The 22559-nt window shown below is 40.4% G+C and overlaps 1 protein-coding gene across 1 annotated transcript in view; it reads right to left on the bottom strand.

Annotated features, from left to right (window-relative positions):
• CFAP54 (cilia and flagella associated protein 54) overlaps positions 1-18864 on the bottom strand; it is a 325750-nt gene extending 306886 nt beyond the window's left edge. Inside the window, exons 1-4 of the mRNA XM_069585110.1 lie at positions 18491-18864; positions 8481-8586; positions 4152-4295; positions 515-686 (exon numbers count right to left, since the gene is read on the bottom strand). Coding sequence (XP_069441211.1) covers positions 515-686; positions 4152-4295; positions 8481-8586; positions 18491-18807 — 739 coding nt within the window. The 5' untranslated portion in view covers positions 18808-18864. The remainder of the gene's footprint in view (positions 1-514; positions 687-4151; positions 4296-8480; positions 8587-18490) is intronic.
• Positions 18865-22559: the final 3695 nt, after the last annotated feature.

Genomic DNA, 22559 nt, shown 5'->3' with positions numbered 1-22559 from the left:
GAGTTCCTCACTCAAAAACAAGTAGGAAGAGAAGGTTGATATGTAGGAAGCCCTAGTCACTGGCCAAAATATTTGAGGAGAGGACTGATAAGTAGATGATGCTTAGAAATAATCTAACCTGCAAGGGCCCTCTGATCCTTCTCCACTTAGAATTATTTGGCCAAAAAGTTTGTTCAGGCTTTTCTGTAAGATGTTATAGAAGAACATGAATGAACTTTTGGCCAACCCAATATCAACTTACTAACTGTGGCCCCTTATTTTGTTTATATGTGAAACTGATTATCTCCACAGCTCTGATCCTCCCTTGAGCAGAAAACCCACACACTTGCTGTATGAGTCCCTGCTCATAAGGACAAACTAAAATGTGATAAAAATGTAACAAAGCCCACCAGTGTCCTCTTATGAAATGAACATTATCTAAATCATAAGGTAATCAAGTCACCATTGAACCTGGCATTTAAATGACTTCCTGAAAGACACAATGAAAAATAAAATATTGAACATTGATATATACCATTGAAGATAATCCAGCACAGGTGCTCCTGTGGCAAAGCCACCTGCATGATGAGCCTGAAGGAGGACAAGATTTGCAGACAGTGGATCACAGACTCTTTATTCTGCAGGTTCACATCACTGTCACAGACCAGCTGGTAGTTGCAAATATTTTTGCCATTTAAAGCATGAAACTGAAACATATGACAAAAAAGAATATAAATAATGTTTATACAACTCAGGAAAGTACCTCTTAAAATGTAAAAAACTAAAATGGAAACAAATTATGCATAACTAACTCAATAGATCAGTAGAGTACAGGAGACTGAATGTTTGTGTCCTTCCAAAATGTATATGTTGAAACCTCACCGCCTGCCATACGAGAACATGGGGGAAAGCAGGCCCTCACCAGACACAGAGTCTTCCAGCCCCCTGATCTTGGACTCGCCAGTCTCCAGAACCATGAGCAATAAATGTTGTTTAAGCCATCTAATTTCTGGATTTTATCTATAGCAGCCTTAGTGGACTAACACATGGAAAGAAACTTGGTAAAATAAGTTTATTCAAACCATCCATTTAGTTAAGATCATCTTTCCTTAGTCAAAAAAAAAAAAGTACGAAGTCCTACTTCCAAGACTATAGGATTGAAACAATTTTTAAAAGTCTCCCTAATGGCATGTTAACATATTAGTTCAGAGGTTATGTATATACACAATTCTGTCAGCAAATGTTTGTTGAGCACCTTTCTTTGTCACACTCCGCTAAGCAACAGGGAGTCAAAGATGAGGAAGACAAGGCTCCTGACAGAGGAAAAACCCTTCCAGGCACACACAGTGTTAGGGATGCTTAAGGTGACTGCTGTGGTCACTGAGCTGAAAGTCTTGTTTAAAGTTGGGTAAGAAGGTTTAAGACAAATTGAGCTATAGAAGTGGTCCCTGTTTAGAATATGGGCACCATTCCAAGGAATGTGGACTAGTATTTGATTTACACTTTTTAGAAATAAATTCTGACAAAAGTATGAAAGACGCAAAGCAGATGGAAGACAAAGCTACATGCAAGAGGCTAGCAGAGATCAAAGGCTTCTGAGGTTGTTCAGAGACAAAAGAGCCCTGAAATGGGGCTCTGAAAGTGGGGATGAAGAGAAAGGAAAGAGCTAAGTCTTATCTAAGATCCATGACATTTGGATTATCTCACATCCAATTAGAAGTGAGAGGTAAGAGAGAGGAAGAGGTTTGCAATGGTTTCCTGCTTCGCTGATGGACTGGAGCCAATTATTGGAGAAAAGATGTTTGTTCAGTTTGGGACATGTTGATTATGAGATCTTTATGATGTTACCTGGATAGATGGGGAGTTCAGGATAGTGATTTTGGCTAGAGAAACATCAGAACTACTAAAGCTGTGCGAGTGCACACTCTTAATAACACAAATGAGCCTTATTCTACCAGGCAGATTGTCTGCTCGGATACATATATTTCTAGTCACCATGAAACTGATTTCACAGCTAGGGAGGTTGAGTGAAAGAATGATAATACAATAGTATAAGAGATATGGAGGCCTGGGCCAGGGTAGTAGGGGGGCGGGGGCTCAAAAGTTCCAACTTTTCATTCAGCACTCTTCCCAATGGGGCACTGAGATATTACAATTTATGAGAAATATATATTTGGCCACTCAGATGGCCAAAATATGTTTCTCATATATGTTTGTTCTTCATCCACAGTTTGTAGCTCACAACCCCCCCAAACCCTTGGAATTGTTTTAAGTGTTGAGAGTGACAGAGATCTTTGGCTATGTTAATGAGGTGACTTTCAGAAAGTGGCTAAGGATGGAGGTTAAGTTGCCAAGGAACCCAACCATATGATTAGAGGTTTAGCACTTTCAGTCCCATCCCCTGACCTCCAGAGAAGGGGACAGGGGCTGGAAGTTGAATCTACAACCAATGGCCAATGATTCAATCACAATTATGCAATGAACCCTCTCTTGGACTGCAAGGAGATCAAACCAGTCAATCCTAAAAGAAATCACCCCTGAATATTCATTGGAAGGACTGTTGCTGAAGCTCCAACACTTTGGCCACCTGATGGGAAGAGCTGACTCACTGGAAAAGATCCTGATGATGGGAAACATTAAATGCAAAAGAAGGGGCAGCAGAAGATGAGATGGTAATATAGCATCACCGACTCAATGGACATAAATTTGAGCAAACTCCAGGAGATAGTGGAAAACAGAAGAGCCTGGCATAACACAGTCCGTGAGGTCTCAAAGAATTGGACATGGCTCGGTGACTGAACAACAACAATGAAGCCTGCATAAAAACCCAAAAGGATGATGTTTGGGAAGTTTCCAAGATGCTGAACACACAGAGGTGCTGGGAGTGGGGTGCCTGCAGGGGCCATGGAAGCCCTACTCCCTCTCCCCATGCCTTGTTCTATGTACCTCTTCCCTCTAGCTGTTCCTGAGTTACATTATGTCCGTTTACAATAAACCTGTAATCTAATAACTAAAATGTTTTCACAAGTTCCATGAGCCACTAAAGCAAATTATTGAACCCAAGGATGGGTCGCAGGAACCTCTGACTTATAGCCAGTCAGTCAGAAATAGAGGTCACAACTGGAGCTTGCAACTGGCATCTGAAGTGAGTATGGGATTGGGTAGAATGGGAAGTGGTCTTCTAAGACTGAACCCTTAACCTGTGGGATCTGATTCTATCTCCTCATAGAGTCAGAATCGAGTTGAGCTGTAGGACAATCAGCTAGTGTTCCAATTATTTCTTGGTATCAGGATCCCCACCCCTCCTCTCCATATTAAGCACCAACTCACACTGCCCAGTATTCTCATTCATGTACTTGTGTCACAGGCAAACTGAATGTGCCTTCAAACATGCTTCAACATTTCTGCTTATTAAACCACATGTTGTTTTCAAGACCTAGAACAATCATTAAGTTTGGAATAACACAGCCTCGGATTCAGACGAATTAGGGTTGAAACACCAACTGTGTCTATGGCTTTAAAACGACTAGGTTTTTTACTCTCCAATAAACCTCAGTTTCTTATCTGTAAAAGAGGCATAATAGTACCCATCTCTTAGGACTGCAATGAGGCTGCAAGATAACAGTTCATATAAAGCATTTAGAAGACTACCTAGCACATGGTAACTGCTCAACCAGTGACTCATCAGTAGTAATTAACATAATAATGCTGGTATACTAGAAAAAAGCATTTTTTTTTCATATCAAAAGATCTATGTTTCCTCTCCAGAGTCACTAGTTATTATACTGTGTGATTAGCTTTCTTTTTCTCTCTTATACAATAGGGATAATAACAGTATCTAACTCATAGAGTTATTGTGAGAAGCCAATGTTTTCCAAAGTACTTTGAAGAGTAAAAGCATTTTACCAATATTAGTTATAATAATAATAATAATAAAACTGCCTACTGGATGAATAAGTGATTATAGTGACAAAATCTCCAAAGCATCTTTACAAAAGTTAATGAGTACACTTTCTCATCCAGCACAGAAAATATTTATTAAGCAACTTATAGTACACAGGTAAATACCACACGAGGCAAATGAAAGACACTGAGAAGCTGTCAGCTAAAGGACAGACTGTTGCATAGCTAATCATAAATGGTAGCTATTTTAGCTACCACTTTCATCTTACTGTATGTGGTGCAGTTTTGTCTCCAAAGCCTTTTGGGAAAAAGACAGTTTTGAATTGATTCACGTCTGCTTTATTCTCATCAAAGTTGATGCTGAACTGCTGAAGATATCTGCCATAGCATTGTAAAAGGGCCAATTTATATTCCTGAAATAAAAAAAAGGGGAGCTCGATGAAGGTTTTAAAATACCATTTTTCTTACCATTATTAAAATTAGGTGATATTGGGTTTCCCAGGAGGCGCTAGTGCTAAAGAACCCACCTGCCAATGCAAGAAACAGAAGAGACATGGGTTTGATCCCTAGAGTCGAAAAGATTCCCCAGAGGAGGGAATGATAACCCATTCAGGTATTTTTGCCTGGAGAATCCCATGGACAGAGGAGCCTGGCAGGGTCACAAAGACTCAGACATGACTGAAGCAACTTAGCACACCCAACATTTGTATTATTCTCAATGACGGCAATGTTGATAATTACTATGATCACTATTACTTCCACCATGACATCATTACTAACATTATCACAACTATTTCCAAACACACCCGTGACAGACACTGTTCTTGGCAATTCATGTGCATTATTTAATTCTCCTCACAACAAACCAATTGTGAGATGAGACTTCAAAGACGAGGATACTTCCCAGGGCATTGTGTGTGGTAATACCTGGATATACTCAAAATCCAACAGGTTCAACCTCAACAGAGGATAGTAATCCACCAACTCAATCACAGAGGTGGAGGAGGTGTTTAACCAGCCTTGCTTCTCTGATACCTCCTAAGCTCCAAAAAAAGAAAGGACAGGTGGGGGAGGGCAGCTAGAAAGAGGAGAAAAAATGGGGGTGGGTAGAGAAAAGAAGGAAGAGGAAAAAAAGAAAAAAAGGAAGGAAGAAAAGAAAGAAGGGAGAAGAGAAGAGAAGATTGCAGGTGATGAGCTGGCTCTTTCGTGTCCCATTTCTGAAGTTACATCAGGACCAATCAGTCTGAGCTGTTGTTAGTTACCGATTCTTGTCAGTTCTAATGCATGCTTAGGTTCCCATTACAAAGTCAGATGCCTCATTTCTGAAGCCCACAGGGCACAGCTGACCTGGAGAGTTTCAGGGCAGTGGATGCCAGCAGGGTTCCACAGATGAGTCAGCTACAGCCCTTCCTCTGCTTCTTCCCATGTGACTGTGTTTCCAGGAAGAGCAGCTGCCCTGGGTGTGAACTGCCTCTTGGGTTACCTTGCCCCTCCGCAGATTCAGAGTCAAAACGCTCTTTTGTTCCTATTTCTATTGACTTGTTTGTTACTTGCTCACTAATTAATTCTGAATCTTTTCCACTCTAACTTGATTCACATAATGAATTCAAATCTAGGTTCAAAACAAGAGTAGTCCAACAAGATGAGCTTTACTGTAACTAAAATAAAAATAGATTCTAGAAACCAAAGTAACCACTCAAGTTTGTTTCCAGAGTTATAAATACCTTTACCGGCCCACTTTCCCATCAGTGAAAAGTAGTTAAAACATTTTCTTTGTTTCTTTAGTAAATCTTTTAGATATTCTACCTGAAATACTCTGAATGCTTGGCCAATACCGATTATCAACTTGCTTTATCAACTTCTAACATGTTCCTTCTTCCTCCGTCCACCCATCTGGATACTCCTGAAACAACCTCAGACTGTGTTGTATATCACCAGCTCCTTATTATGAAATTCTCCAGGTAAGAATACTGGAGTGGGGTGCCATTTCTTTCTCCAGGGGATCTTCCTGACCCAAGTATTAAACCCAGGTCTCCTGCATTGCAGGCAGATTCCTTACCATATGAAGTACCAGGGAAGCCTCATTATATTGAGAAGAAGCATAAAAATAAAGAGCAGGGCACTCATCTAATTCTTATGAAAACTGTTATTCCATTTCACATGAATATAGCTTACAAGTTGGATCTCACTTGGTTTCTTTTTCTGTAGTTTCCCAAACTCTGCATTTTCAAGTCTCTAAGAACCATAGTCCAATTACATGGAGCTGAGAGGATTCTTTAATTTGGGCAGCTGAAAATAGATCTTAGTGCTCCCTTATGCAAGTTCCTCTGCATCTTTGCCTCTATTCAGTAAATTTCCAAAAAGATTCAAGCCCAGAAAATAGAAATGGAGGAGGAAAATGAAGCTGAGAAACTGTAGACGTAAGACATTTGAAACTGTGCCCCCAAAGAGTTAAGAGAGGCTCACAACAAAGAGAAATTCATGAGCTTGTCTTACAGAACAACAGATAAGGGAAGAGTTTGTTAAAAGCCCTTTGTTTGTAAACTACCCTCACTGATTAAGATAGCTTTAGTTCTTTTTTTCTTTCTTTCTTTCCTTTACTGTGTACGTTCCCACCTTCATGGCAGAAAGCAAAGAACTAAAGAGCCTCTCGATGAAAGTGAAAGAGGAGAGTGAAAAAGTTGACTTAAAATTCAAAATTCAAAAAACAAAGATCATGGCATCTGGTCCCATCACTTCATGGCAAATAGATGGGGAAACAATGGAAACATTGTGATAGACTTTATTTTGAGGGGGTCCAAAATCACTGCAGATGCTGACTGCAGCCATGAAATTAAAAACCCTTGCTCCTTGGAAGAAAAGCTATGACCCATCTGGACAGCATATTAAGATGCATAGACATTACTTTGCCGACAAAAGTCCATTTAGTCAGAGCTGTGGTTTTTCCAGTAGTCATGTATGAATGTGAGAGTTGGAGTATAAAGAAAGCTGAGCACCAAAAAATTGATGTTTTTGAACTGTGGTGTTGGAGAAGACTCTTGAGAGTCCCCTGGACTGCAAGGAGATCGAACCAGTCCGTCCTAAAGGAAATCTGTCCTGAATATTCATTTGAAGGACTGACAGTGAAGCTGAAATCCAATACTTCGGTCACCTGATGGGAAGAACTGACCCATTGGAAAAGACCCTGATGCTGGGAAAGATTGGAAGCAGGAGGAGAATGGAACAGAGGATGAGATGGTTGTATGGCATCACTGACTTGATGGACATGAGTTTGAGGAAGCTCTGGGAGTTGGTGATGGATAGGGAAGTCTGGGGTACTGCAGTCCATGGGGTCACAGAGTCAGACATGACTGAGCAACTGAACTGAACGGACAGCTTCAGGCTGTCCAGTTGTTTTGCAGGAACTAGAGTCAGCTCTTGCCTAGAGCCAGCCAACTGGGGGAAGGTTGGGATCCCCAATCCTAAAATTAGGCCTGCCCAGGCATCTTTTGACCAGCCTTTTGACATCAGAGGCTGAAAAGCTCTGGGCTCCCGTCAGGCTATGCACCTCCATTCTGAATACACACATAACCCAGGTGTTCCTGTGCAGAACTCCGACTACCTCACCTTTCCCCCTACCTCCAAACACCTTTCCCTGAGCCTAAGACCACACTGTTGATATCTCATAAATATCCCAACTCCCTCGCTTTCCAGGAGGCAGATCTCTGACTTGTTCCTTGCCTGGTTGCCTTGTGAATAAACTGTTTCTCTGCTGCAAACCTCAGCGGCTCAGTACTTGGCTCGCTTCATGTCAGGAAAACGGACCTGGCTTGGTAACAGACAGAATACCTCCCATGTCTGGCCTAAAATCACTTTGTATAAAATAACACTTGGTCCAAGGAACCTATTAATACATGTGCCAAAGATATCATATTTAACTTGGAATAATTTGGGCCCAAGCCAGAGGTTATGGGGAAAAATTCACATTTTCATTAACTGAAAACCCAGCCTCGGTGTGATCTTATCAAACCAAGTCCGTGAGTCTGCAGCAATCCAAGACCCGGGCATTGATAATGGAACTAGAAATAAGGCAGGAACTCGGTTGGAATACAACACTGAGTAAGAACTGGGGCCTGTATGGAATGACTGCTGCAATTACATACGGCAAAGTGTTGAGAAGGAGCTGAAGGTCACTGAAACAAGGCACCTGGAAACAAGCAACACAGCAGCAAGGCCCTGCAAGAGCTGTGGGTAAGGTCAGCCATGTGAAAAACAACAGGAAGTGGTCTGGGCTCCTTTGTATGAGGTAGGAACATGATGACTCAGCATTTCCTGTTGGGCGCCTACCACACCCTCTGGTAACTATGGGCTGTGCTCCTGCTCAGCCTCAGCCAACTGTCTTTCTGTTCAGGAACCACTCACCTCTGGAGAATCCCAACTACAAAATTTAAAAGTGAACACTTTCTCTGTCACTGTGCCTCATTAAAATTTTTACATATTCCCTTGGGTTTTTCCAACAACAACAAAAAATCAAATGGTGTAAAAGAGGAATGCTATCCAATAATAATAATTAGCCAAATGAGTTTCATTTGGGCTCTTTTTACTCCACAGGTACTTACTTTCATTTCACAAAGTCTATCTCCAACCTTCAGAAGCTTCTCGTTGTAATAGGCAGCTGGCAGCCGGGGGGCGTATTTGGTCCAGATATTAAACAAAGAGGTGGCACTGTAAAAATTATAAAATAAAACAATATCTTCAAAGTCAGCAGGAAACCTAAATTAATTAGCAAGCAATCCTTAAAAACTTACCTTGTGCTAAGTCTTTTTTTTTTTAACTTTTTATTTTGTATTGGGGTATAGCCAATTAACAATGCTATGACAGTTTCAGGTGAACAGGGAAGGGGCTCAGCCATACAGATACATGGATCCATTCTCCCCCACACTCCCCTCCCACCCAGGCTGCCCCATAACATTAAGCAGAGTTCCCTGTGCTGTACAGTAGGTCCTTGTTGGTTATCCTTCTTAAATATAGCAGTGTGTACATGTCCATCCCAAACTCCCGAACTATCCTTTCCCCCCATCCTTCCTCCCTTGTACTTTCTAATGTGCCATATTGTCAATGTCTAATTATTGATAAACGTAATTATGGTTATAAGTATTATTTCCTTTGTACCAAGCACTGACAGCTCTTTATATGTATTTTTAATGATTTTAAAATTTTAATATTTTTATTGAGATATAGTTTGTTTCAGATTTATGACATAGTGATTCACAATTTTTAAAAGCTATATGCCATTTATAGTTATTATCAACCAGTGACTATATTTTCTGTGCTATGCAATATATCCTTGTAGCATACATAGTAGTTTGTACCTCTTAATCCCCTACCTCTATCTTGCCCCTCACACCTTCCCTCTCCCCACTGGTGACCACTAGTTTGTTCTCTATGTCTGTGAGCCTGTTTCTTTGTTATTATAGTTACTAGTTTGTTGTATTTTTTAGATTCCACACATAAGTGATATCATAAAGTATTTGTCTTTCTCTGGCTGACTTCTTTCACCTGACATAATGATGCCCTCCAAGTCTATCCATGTTGTTGCAAATGGCAAGGTTTCATTCTTTTTATGGCTGAGTAATATTCCTCTGTGTGTGTGTGTGTGTGTGTGTGTGTGTTCATGTGTGTATCACATCTTCTTTATCCATTCATCTCTTGAAGGACACCTAGGTTGCTTCCATATCTTAGTTATCATAAATATTGCTGCTATGAACACTGGGACTGACTCTTTGTATGCATTTTTTAAAATCAACTTTATTTTTTAAAGTAGTTCTAGATTCACAGAAAAATTGAGCAGAATGTATAGAGATTCCCCCATATACCCCTATCTCCGGCACATGCACAGCCTCCTCCATTATTAACATCACTCACCAAAGTGGTACGTTTGTTACAATTAACACACTGACACATCATTATCACCCAGTGTCCCTAATTTACATTAGGGTTTATTCTTGGTGCCATCCATCATATGGCTTTGGACAATTGTATCCACCATTGAATCATAGAGAGTAGTTTTACTGCCCTAAAAGTCTTCTGTGCTCTGCCTATTCATCATTCGCTCCCATAACCCCAACAACCACTGAACTTTCTACTCTCTCTATAGTTTTGCCTTTTTCAAGATGCCATATAGTTGGAATCATATAGTATCAATATGTAGCACTTTCAAATGGCTTCTTTCACTTAGTAATAAGGATTTAAGATTCACCCATGTTTTCCCATGGCTTGATAGCTCATTTCTTTTTAGCACTGAATAATATTCCATTGTCTATACATGCCACAGTTTATCAGTTTACTTACTGAGAGACATCTTGTTTGTGTCCAAGTTTTAGCAATTTGTATAAAACTTATAAACATCCATGTGCAGATTTTTGTATGGAATGTTTTCAGCTCCTTTGGGTAAATACTAAGGAGCACAACTGCTGGATTATATGAAGAATATATTTAGTTTTACAAGAAAACATCAAACTGTCTTCTAAAGTGGCTTTACCAATTTGCATTCCCACCAGCAATGAATGAAAGTTTTCCCATTGATCCACATCCTTGTAAGCATTTGGTATTGTCAGTGTTCTGGATTCTGGCCATGCTAAGAGGTGTGTAGTGGTATCTCACTGTTGTTTTAACTTACATCTTCCTGATAACATACAATTTTGAGCATCTTTTCATATATTTATTTGTCATTTATTTATCTTCCTTGGGTAGATGTCTGCTAAGATTTGTGGCCCATTTTTAAAATCAGGTTGTTTGTTTTCCTATTGCTGAGTTTTTAAGAGTTCTATGTATATTTTAGATAGTAGTCCTTTATCAAATAAGTCTTTTGCAAGTTTTTTCTCCCAGTCTGTGGCTTGGCTTTCATTCTATTGACAATGTCTTTTACAGGGCAGAAAAATTTAATTTTCATGAAGTCCAGTTTATCAATTATTTCTTTCATGGATCATGTCTTCAGTGCTGTACCTCAAAAGCCACTGCCAAATCAAAGGTCATCTCGATTTCTCTTATATTATCTTCTAGGAGTTTTATAGCATAGAATTTACATTAGGTTTTTGATCCATTTTGAGTTAATTTGGGGGAAGGATGTAAGGTCTATAGCTAGATACGATTTTCACATGTGGATGTGCAATTACAGCACTATTTGTTAAAAAGGCTTTGCTTCATTGTATTGCCATCACTCCTTTGTGAAAGACCAGTTGACTGCATTTACATCTTTCTGGGCTCTTTATCCTGTTCCTTTGACCCGTTTGTCCATTCTTTCCCCATACCATGCTGGGGAGGTCAGGTAATGTCAGTCCTCCAAATTTCTTCTCCTTCAATATTGTGTTGCCTAATCTGGGTCTTTTGCTGACATGAGTATTTTTCATTCCATTTTCAAAACTGAGATGGGTAGTATCAATATCCCAAATATACAGCTGATCAAACTGAGGCAGAGTATATCTATACTCTTAGCCAGCATATAACTGTGCCTTCCAGTCCTCTGGAATCTAAACTCCCTAAGAGCAAGGACTTCATCGGTTTAGTCACTGCCCAGCCCCAAGAGTAGTGAATATCTAGTATATGTCAGTTCAGTTCAGCTCAGTCACTCAGTCGTGTCCGACTCTTTGCAACCCCATGAATCGCAGCACTCCAGGCCTCCCTGTCCTAAAAATTTATGAGATAGGCTTGGACAACTATTAAGAGAGGCATTTATAATTTCCAAGAGAGAGGGAAGGAGTAAATATTAACTAAATGGGTGAACAAAATAAGCAACGATCTGCTTCCCTTTGAACTCTGGTTAGAAACCACATAGGAAACATAACCCTAAATGGACTGACTGGACAGTTGAACCTTTGAACTCTCTATAGAAAAGCATAAAATAAAAACAAAGAGTTCTTTTCCCTAGTCCTTCATCCGTTCATTCTTTCTGTCAACAAGTATTTATTGAGTGCTCACTGCAGATGGTGATTGCAGCCATGAAATTAAAAGACGCTTACTCCTTGGAAGAAAAGTTATGACCAACCTAGACAGCATATTAAAAAGCAGAGACATTATTTTGTCAACAAAGGTCCATCTAGTCAAAGCTATGGTTTTTCCAGTAGTCATGTATGGATGTGAAAGTTGGACTATAAAGAAAGCTGAGCACTGAAGAATAGATGCTTTTGAACTGTGGTGTTGGAGAACACTCTTGAGAGTCCCTTAAACTGTAAGGAGATCCAACCAGTCCATCCTAAAGGAAATCTGTCCTGAATATTCATTGGAAGGGCTGATGCTAAAGCTGAAAGTGCAATACTTTGGCCACCTGAATGGAAGAACTGACTCATTTGAAAAGACCCGGATGCTGGGAAAGATTGAAGGCAGGAGAAGGGGATGACAGAGGATGAGATGGTTGGATGGCATCACTGACTTGATGAACATGAGTTTGAGTAAGTTCCGGGAATTGGTGATGGATAGGGAGGCCTGGGGTGCTGCAGTCCATGGATCGCAAAGAATCCGACACAACTGAGCAACTGAACTGAACTGAAGTTAGTAATTGGGCTTCCCAGTTGGTAAAGAATCTGCCTACAATGCAGGAGATGCAGGAGATGCGGGTTTGATCCCTGGGTCAGGAACACCCCCTGGAGGAGGGCATGGCAACCCTCTCCAGTATTCTTAGTAGCCCAAGCTGACTAATATAGGCAAGAAGCTAAACTCAAGGACTGAAGATGGCTCAAGTACTTATCAGGTACACATCGGGGTATTAATGGAACAATCTCAACAAAAACATGTAAAAAAATAAAAGTCAATGAATTACCTAAATGATGGGGCTTCCCTGATGGCTCAGTTGGTAAAGAATCTGCCTGCAATGCAGGAGACCCCGGTTCAATTCCTGGGTTGGGAAGATCCCCTGGAGAAGGGCTAGGATACCCAATCCAGTATTCTTGGGCTTCCCTTATGGCTCAGCTAGTAAAGAATACACCTGCAACGTGAGAGACCTGGGTTCGATCCCTGGGTTGGGAAGATCCCCTGGAGAAGGGAAAGGCTACCCACTCCAGTATTCCGACCTGGAGAATTCCAAGGACTACAGTCCATGGGGTCTCAAAGAGTCACATACAACTGAGCGACTTTCAAAAAAAAAAAAAATTAAATGATAATAGCTCAGTGACAAGAGAGGAGGCGGATACAGGGTATTCCTGCCTTCATGGACACATTAATAATATTTAAGGGTAGTAAAATATATACATGTAATCATGCCAAATAAAGAGTGTGGAAAACACAGCCCACAGAAGTTTAAAAAGGTAAATGTGTTTGGGTTTGTTTTGCCTTTTTCACTTTGATTTCTGTTTCATGAAATGCATTATAATAAATATAGTAAATCCAAGAATTCTTAAATTACATAGTTGAAAGAGTTCTTTCTTCCCAAACCTTACAGATGAGATAATGATGAGTAGGTCTGTTATTCATAAAAGAAAAATACCAACTTCATAAATCACTCATAACAGAATTTCCCTTTTTTTTTAAGTGAGCCATAAGTTCAAGTTAAAATTGCTTATTGGGAAATGGCTTACATAACGATTAAATAGGAAAAATATAACATAATATGTAACACATATCATTTAAGAAATGTTGTTAATACACTTTTGATTGCTATTTGATTACAACTGTTGCTGGATATTTAGAATTTTCTAAAGCAGAAAGGAGAAGGCAATGGCACCCCACTCCAGTACTCTTGCCTGGAAAATCCCATGGGTGGAGGAGCCTGGTGGGCTGCAGTCCATGGGGTCACTAAGAGTTGGACATGACTGAGTGACTTCACTTTCACTTTTCACTTTCATGCATTGGACAAGGAAATGGCAACCCACTCCAATGTTCTTGCCTGGAGAATCCCAGGGACGGAGGAGCCTGGTGGGCTACCGTCTATGAGGTCGCACAGAGTCGGACACGACTGAAGCGACTTAGCAGCAGCAGCAGCAGCAAAGCAGAAAAACGTAACTATATAAAAAGAATATCAAAATTCTGTGTGCTTACAACAAAAGCATGCCTTTAAAATACATCGCACTCCAAATATAAGAACATTGCTGGTATGATCAAAATCTGTATTTTAGGTACTACAAATTTTATACTTATATAAGACTCTACAGTTATAAAAATAAGCAATTTTTTATTTTAAAAAATAACCATCTTGTCAAATATGTTATAAAAGCAACTCCTACCTCCAGTACTCCTAACTGGTCTCCACATTGCCATCATTACTCCATTTGTATTAAGTCAACAACATATTTTAAAACAAAATCATATATGGTTAATTCTTTGCCAAAAACTAAGCAATGATTTCTCATTGCCTTTGGAGTAAATGTAAACTCTATAAATGGCCTCTAAAACCTTGCACACCCCTATCTACTCCTCTAATCTCATCTCATACCACTGCACCCACACTCTCCATATTGTGCTAAATAGGCTTCTGTCTGCTCCTCCAAAGGCTCCCGCCTCTTTCCTGCCAAGATCCTCCCACATGATTGTTCCTTCTGTTTATCCTCTTTTTCCTTGCTGGTTGACTGCCGGGCAGCCTTCTAATCTCAGCTTCATGTCACCTCCTTCACCATTCATTTGAAAGCAGGTCTCCACTATGTTCCCGTTAAGCCTATGCTCAAGTGTTATCTACTCTAACCACCTTATTGAAGATTGCAACCTCCTGTCTCCCACTCCATAACTTTTCCTCTCTTTTTCTCCCTAGCATTTATCACTTTCTAGGACACCACAAAATGTACTTATTTAATATGTTTATTGTTTATGTCCCCCTCTAGAATATAAGCACCAAGAGGGCAAGAGGTTTTTGTCTTGTTCATTGCTGAATCCCCAGGACTTAGGGCAATACATGGCACATGTAAATTCTCAGTAGCTTCTTCCTTCACAGTGCTTGTTGTTTGTGTGTTGACTTATTAAAAGCCTTCACTTATTAAAAGTGACTCATTAAAAGCCTATCTCCCTCTCTCCATGAGCACAGATTCCCATATCTATTTTGCTCATCACTGTATAACCCATAATTGGTGCAGGCCCTAGAGCTTCCGTGGTGGCTCAGTGGTAAAGAATTCGCCTGCCAAGCAGGAGATGGGGTTCCATCCTTGGGTTGGGAAGATCCCCTGAAGAAGGAAATAACAACTCACTCTAGTATTCTTGCCTAGAAAGTCCCATGGACAGAGGATCCTGGCGGGCTACAGTCTCAGTTCAGTTCAGTTCAGTTCAGTCGCTCAGTTGTGTCCGACTTTTGCGACCCCATGAATCACAGCACGTCAGGCCTCCCTGTCCATCACCAACTCCTGGGGTTCACTGAGATTCACATCCATCGAGTCAGTGATGCCATCCAGCCATCTCACCCTCTGTCATCCCCTTCTCCTCCTGCCCCCAATCCCTCCCAGCATCAGAGTCTTTTCCAATGAGTCAACTCTTCGCATGAGGTGGCCAAAGTACTGGAGTTTCAGCTTTAGCATCATTCCTTCCAAAGAAATCCCAGGGCTGATCTCCTTCAGAATGGACTGGTTGGATCTCCTTGCAGTCCAAGGGACTCTCAAGAGTCTTCTCCAACACGAGAGTTCAAAAGCATCTATTCTTTGGTGCTCAGCCTTCTTCACAGTCCAACTCTCACATCCATACATGACTATTGGAAAAACCATAGCCTTGACTAGACAGACCTTAGTCAGCAAAGTAGTGTCTCTGCTTTTGAATATGCCATCTAGGTTGGTCATAACTTTTCTTCCAAGGAGTGAGCGTCTTTTAATTTCATGGCTGCAGTCACCATCTACAGTGATTTTGGAGCCCAAAAGAGACAGACGTGCCTTAGAAACTAAACAGCAACAACTACAGTGCAGGCCCTGGCATATAATAGGCACTCAATAAAAAATTATTCTGTAAATAAATACCTAAACATGTGAGAAGTTAGTTGGCTAAGGTCCATGTCAATCCTTAATGTTTGTGAGTCTCTGTTTATGGGGCCAATACTGTACTTACCAACTGACCCAGATCAACAATTATTGAGAAAAAAAAAAGGATAATTCTTAAATTATTTCATTGCCAAATATTCATTGAATGTTCACAATATCCCAACCCTCAGGCTAGGTGCTAGAGATACAGCAATGAAAAAGTGGATCACCATCTAAACTCAACAGGAAGCTTACATTCTAACAGGAGAGATGGACAATACATAAAGAAATGAATATTTAATAAAAGTATAAATTGATGGGTGAACCCTGCATTAGATATGAAAGACCTTCTAAGGAGGTAACAACCAAACTAAGACCTGGAAGAAAAGGAGCCGGATACTTGAAAAATTGAGGAAAGAACATTTCCAACAAAGGAGGCAGCAAATATAAAGCCCCTGGGATGATAAACAGAGGTCTGATTTCCCGGAAAGTCCTGGGAGAGAAGTGAGGGATGAGCTGAGATGAAAGAGGCAGGCAAGGCCAGAGCTTCAGACCCTGGAAGACACCAGAAAAAGTCGTAATTTTATTCTAAAAGCAATGGGAAACAGAAATCTTTAGATAAGGGAGTGGGTGATTTGTTTATAAAGGTCACCCTGATTGCCATGTGAAGGATATATTTGAGACTCAAGCAGCTGCGGAGAAAATTTGGGATGGTAATGGTTTGAACTGGAATGTTGGTAGTGGAGATGGAAAGATAAACTATAATCTAAGGCACAAAAACGGAAACATTCAAAATACAAACATATGTAGCTTGAGCTTCGCAGGTGGCGCTAGTGGTAAAGAACCCACCTGCCAATGCAGGAAATATAAGAGATGCAGGTTCCATCCCTAGGTGGGGAAGATCCCCTGGAAGAGGGCATGGCAACCCACTCCAGTATTCTTGCCTAAAGAATCCCACGGACAGAGGAGCCTGGCCAGCTACAATCCATGGAGTTGCAAAAAGTCAGACACAACTGAACCAACTTAGCCCACATGTGCGCACATGTATCTTAGCCATGTAATGTACTTCCCTTAGTCAATTCTTGGTTTTCATTTTACTTGGCCCATCAGCAGGATGTCACAATTGACTGGTCATTCCTTCCTTCTTAAAGCACTTTCTCTACTTGGCTTCCAATACACCACTGGATTTCCTCTACCTCTTTGGCCACTCCTTATTTGTCTCTACCAGTCTCTTCCCTTCTACTACACTTGTCAGTGTTGGAGGGTTCCAAAGTTGAGTCCTTGGACTCTCTTCTTCTCCATCTACACTCACTCCCTTAGCTATTCCATCAAATGTCAAAGTTTAAATGTCATCCATACGCTGATGAATCCCAAATGTATTTCTCCTCTGACCCCCAGACTCCACATATCCAACTACCTACAAATAACTCTACCTGGATGGTGAATTACATCTCAACCTTAATATATCTAAAAACTAACTCTTCATCTCCCTCACTGCTGCCCAAACATGTTCATCCCACAGTCACAATCGCACCCCAAGACCTTCACACTTGCCATTCTCCCAGTGTGGCCAACTCTTTGTACAGAAATCTTATCATTTGCTACCATACCTCCCTCTCATCTTTCTCAAAGGCCACTTTTCCTGACTTTCCCTGACCATGTTCCCTGCCATCCCATTTTAAATTATAACACCCACCTGATATCATTATCTTCCTCCCTGCTCTAATTTTCTCTAATTTTCTAGCACTTACCTCCTTATAAAATAATTTCCTTACTTATTTCTTTAGTGGCTGTTTGTAGACACAAAAATACATACTCCATGGGGATATGAATTTGTATATTTTTTTAACTTGATGTTTTCCTAGTTCCTGGAATGGAACCTGATATTTAGGAAGTGCTCAATAAATATGCAATTAAATCCATGAATGAATAACAAATATAAGTTAAAACTATTTCTTCATATTAAATACACAGATGAAAAATATAAGATGAAACTATTGACTATTCTAGCATTCTTCGCCACTTGCCTACATTTCTAACTGTTCCATTTGCAATGTGTTTTGACTGAGAAAGAAAGATGGTTAACACAAACAGGAAAGAGCCTTAAAAACAGGTAGTCTGCAGTTCGAGATAATAACATGGTGATGGAATCCAAAAAAGGCAAACGTGCAAAATGAGTCACAAAATCAAGAACAAGTTACTGTGATGCTATTAATAGTAGCAGTTGAAAAAGGAATAAAGTACAAATGTTCACAGAATGACATACTTCATGGCATCAAGAATTAAGTTTTTCATGAACCCGCGTGACCTCAAAGTTATTCCTTTCCCTCCATATACAAAACTGTACCCACAACGTGAAAAGTTGTGAAAACTGTGAGTGAGCCAAAAGTTCCGTGGCATGCATTGGCAACTAGATGACACTCAGAACAAATGCTGAATCATGTGAACTGGTGAAATATGAAATATTTCTTTCTTGACTTTTATTCTGACCCGAGCAGGAAGTCAAGACACATTTACCAGGCAATAAGGACTGTAATAGCGACGAGTCTTCACTTCTTAAACTTTGTGTATATCTCCGGGCCCTTTGGCCAGGTTCTCCATCCGCAACACCGACAAGCTCCAGGGACCACCGCCTGCCTCCTCACAGCATCTCCTCCTCTGGTGTTGTCTTCTCCGGACAGCACCCGCCCCAGGGCCCTGGCTCTGCTTACCAAAGCCGGTGGAACTCATATTTCTGTTCCTCCGTTGTAGCTAAAGTCTTCTTTCTCTTCATGAAGTCTAGCAACTCCTGAATCTCCTTCTCACAGGAGGCCAGGAGTGGGTTTTTTGCGTCCAGCGGCCCATAAAATACTGCGAGGGGCAACAAGTCCTCGTGGCCGGCCGAGAGAGACTGTGGGCTCAAAGAGCTCGCCTTCGCCTCCAGGAGCGACTTCGAAATCCCAGTAGAGGGCGGGGGCAGAGTCGGCGGCGACACTGAAGTGGGAGACACGTTTGGTGAAGAGACCGAGGAGGTGCCTTGCGCCGCCATGTTGACGAGACCCGGGCCCGTCCCGGGGTGTATGTGTACACGCGGTTGCCTGGCGACGGTCTCGTGGTAACCAGGTATCCCGCGAGCTTTCGGGGAAATACAGCGGCCCCTGGAGGGCAAAAAAAGAAAAACCTTGTCCAGAAAGCAATGTTACTCCTGAGGTGTTTTTGCTCTGTTGCTCACCGCTAGATGTGGTAACTGAGAGGATTCTGGAGACAGAGTGAATAAGAGAGCCAGAAACTTAGGATCACATATCCAAACTATACTTTTTCCATTTCGACCACTTAATAATGATGCTCATTAATATATGCCAGGAGTTATTCTAAGCATTTGAAACAAGTAATTTCATTTACCCCATTTAATCATCATTATATTTTGCAATTTAGGGTATTACTATATCTCCATTTCACAGTTTAAGAAACCAAAGTTTAGGGAGGTTTAGCTATTTGACCAAGGTCAGAGTAAACCGTTGGAGGGTCAGGGACCTGCCTTCAGACTCCAAAGGCTGTGCTCAAAATAACCTTCCCCACTACCATGCACTCAAACTAAGGTTAGCAACAGAAGTGAAAATAGTTTAAGAATCAATTGCATGCAACTGATCCACTCTGGTCCCTCTTATTGGACTTTGAGGTCTGTAACTGAGAATGATGTTGGTGTCTAGTAGTTATAACTACTCTGTTTATTCATTTGTATTTCAGCCTTATCTTGATTATCGCTATATTTTAAATTCATGAGCATTTAACTCAGCCTTAACCTGTGGACATTAGTGCGTACTAGTGCTTGAAGTGGTAACTCTCAAAGAATTTTGCATTATAAATGGGGATTTTAGGAGACTTTGCTTCTGATGGGGAAGCGATGGCCTCAAGGGACCTATTTGGGGGCAAGAGAAGTTCTTTCCCTGCATTATGGGCAATAGTAAGTTTATTTATAAATTTAAAGTATGAGTTTCCAACTACTACAGAACTTGCTTTGTTTATAAATGTTATGCAGTGCCAAAAATTGTCCAAGAGAAGGATCAGAAATATTTGATGGCTTAGGAAAAGGGGTCTTTAACATCGAAAACTGTTACTCGTCCTGTAAAGACAGTAACCTTTACACTCTGTGAGCCCAATTTCCCACTTAAGATTAAGAAGCTTATTGGACCACAGACTGATTTCTTTCAGGGCTGACCTAATTTCTTGCAGACTCTCTGGACCTGTGCTAATTTGCAAGGTTGGCCTAGTACGTCATGTGTACTGTACCCTAATATTCTTTGGAGGCAAATGATGATGATTTTGCATTTCAAGACAGGTAATTATGGCCCAAGAACCTTCCTGGCAAACAGCAATCTCCTCTGACACCAGACTACAAGGAATTCAATTCTCCAATAAGAATGTAGAAATATTCTTTGATTAAGATTATTATCTTGTCTCTAAGTGAGCAGTAAAAATGCTAAGACTTTAAAGAATTTAGGCCTAAAGAAATAATTCATCTTTGGGGCATTTACAAAAAGTATTACTAAACCTTTTTAAAAAGTTCAGCTTGGTAAGTTCTTTCTCTTCTCATCTCATTCTTACATAACAGACATGTCCACTTCAGATTAAAAGCTGGTATAATTTGCCACCGAGTACTGTCTTTTATATTGATGAAAGTGAAGCTGCAGGATAAATGTAACTTAAAGTGGTCAGAGAGGAGGAAAGAAAATAAAAATAAAACACATAAAGTAGATTTATTCCCCCTTGATCTGACTGCTCTCAGAAACATCTTTCATAGCTCAGACACATATCAGTCACTGGTAAAAGAAAATGTGACTAATTAAATTCAAATACTTGAATTATGAAACATTGTATCTTAGTCATTTTCCTCCTTGCACACACACTCAAGCTAGCGATGCATAACTTTCAGTAGTTTTTGAAAGCTCATCTGCATATTTAAATTGGTGCTATACTCTGAATCACCACTGTGTTAAGATGGATATTTCCATTTTCTTCAGTTTAAATTATATTCAAATCATTTTTTTAAATATTTTTGAGATGTTATCTTTCTGATAATGAGAAGCAGCTATTAGGATATCTTTTCTATTTCCTTGTCACTTCGCTTTATTCTTTTTACTGTAGTGAAAGAATAGAGCTTTGCAACTGTCTGACAGCTAAATAATGTAAATAGCTTCCTTATAAATAATGTAAATTGCTGTTTCCTTATAATTAAGGAAATTAAGTGTCTGCAGGCTGCAGGGATCTTTTTGCCCATTCAAGAGTCTTTATCATTTAAAGTTACTGTTAGATAAAGAATAAATAAAGTTAATATTCTTTCTATTCCTAATGTGGTTGTTAATCATTTGGACTGTCCGAAATATGTAAGATAGTTTTAAAAAGCATGAAGATCTACCTTTCCTACCTCACTACCTAATATTTAGACCATTCTTAATTTCATGCTTTCCTTCAGTGAAATACAGCCATTTCTTTCAGTTCAGTTCTGTCACTCAGTCATGTCCTACTCTTTGCGATGCCATGGACTGCAGCACACCAGGCCTCCCTGTCCATCACCAACTCCCAGAGCTTGTTCAAACTCATGTTCATCGAGTCGGTGATGCCATCCTACCATCTCATCCTCTGTCATCCCCTTCTCCTGCCTTCAATCTTACCCAGCATAAGGGTCTCTTCTAATGAGTCAGCTCTTCGCATCAGGTGGAGCATCAACTTCAGTATCAGTCCTTCCAATGAATAATCAGGACTGATTTCCTTCAGGATTGACTGGTTTGATCTCCCTGCAGTCCCAGGGACTCTCAAGAGTCTTCTCCAACACCACAGTTCAGAAGCATCAATTCTTCGACACTGTTTTCTTTACAGTCCAAATCTCACATCCATACAGGAGCACTGGAAAAATCATAGCTTCGACTAGATGGACCTTTGTTGGCAAAGTAACGTCTCTGCTTTTTAATATGTTGTCTAAGTGGGTCATAGATTTTCTTCCAAGGAGCAAGCATCTTTTAATTTCATGGCTGCAGTCACTATCTATAGTGATTTTAGAGCCCAAGAAAATAAAGTCTGTCACCGTTTCCATTGTTTACCCATCTATTTGCCATGAAGTAAGTGATGGAACCAGATGCCATGATCTTAGTTTTTTGAATGCTGCATTTTAAGCCAGCTTTTTCACTCTCATCTTTCACTTTCATCAAGAGGCTCTTTAGTTCTTCTTCACTTTTTGCCATAAGGGTGGTGTCATCTGCATATCCCAGGTTATTGATATTTCTCCAGGAAATCTTGACTCTAGCTTGTGCTTCATCCAGCCCAGCATTTCACATGATGTACTCTACATAGAAGTTAAATGAGCAGTGTGACTATTACAGCCTTGATGAACTCCTTTCCCAATCTGGAACCAGTCCATTGTTCCATGTCTAGTTCCATCTGTTGCTTCTTGGCCTGCATACAGATTTCTCAGGAGGCAGGTCAGGTGGTCTGATATTCCCATCTCTTTCAGAATTTTCCACAGTTTGTCGAGATCTACACAGTCAAAGACTTTGGTGTAATCAATAAAGCAGAAGCAGATGTTTTTCTGGAATTCTCTTTTTCTATGATCCAACGGATGCTGGCAATTTGATCTCTTGTTCCTCTGCCTTTTCTAAATCCAGTTTGAACATCTGGAAGTTCATGGTTCACATACTGTTGAAACCTGGCTTGGAGAATTTTGATCATTACTTTGCTAGTGTGTGAGATGAGTGCAATTGTGTGGTACTTTGAACATTCTTTGACATTGCCCTTTTTTGGGATTGA

The sequence above is a fragment of the Ovis canadensis genome, chromosome 3 (genome assembly GCF_042477335.2).
Source record: "Ovis canadensis isolate MfBH-ARS-UI-01 breed Bighorn chromosome 3, ARS-UI_OviCan_v2, whole genome shotgun sequence".
NCBI classification, from domain to species: domain Eukaryota; kingdom Metazoa; phylum Chordata; class Mammalia; order Artiodactyla; family Bovidae; genus Ovis; species Ovis canadensis.
The sequence above is the reverse complement of the archived record's forward strand: the minus strand, read 5'-3'. Positions and strand labels throughout refer to the sequence as shown.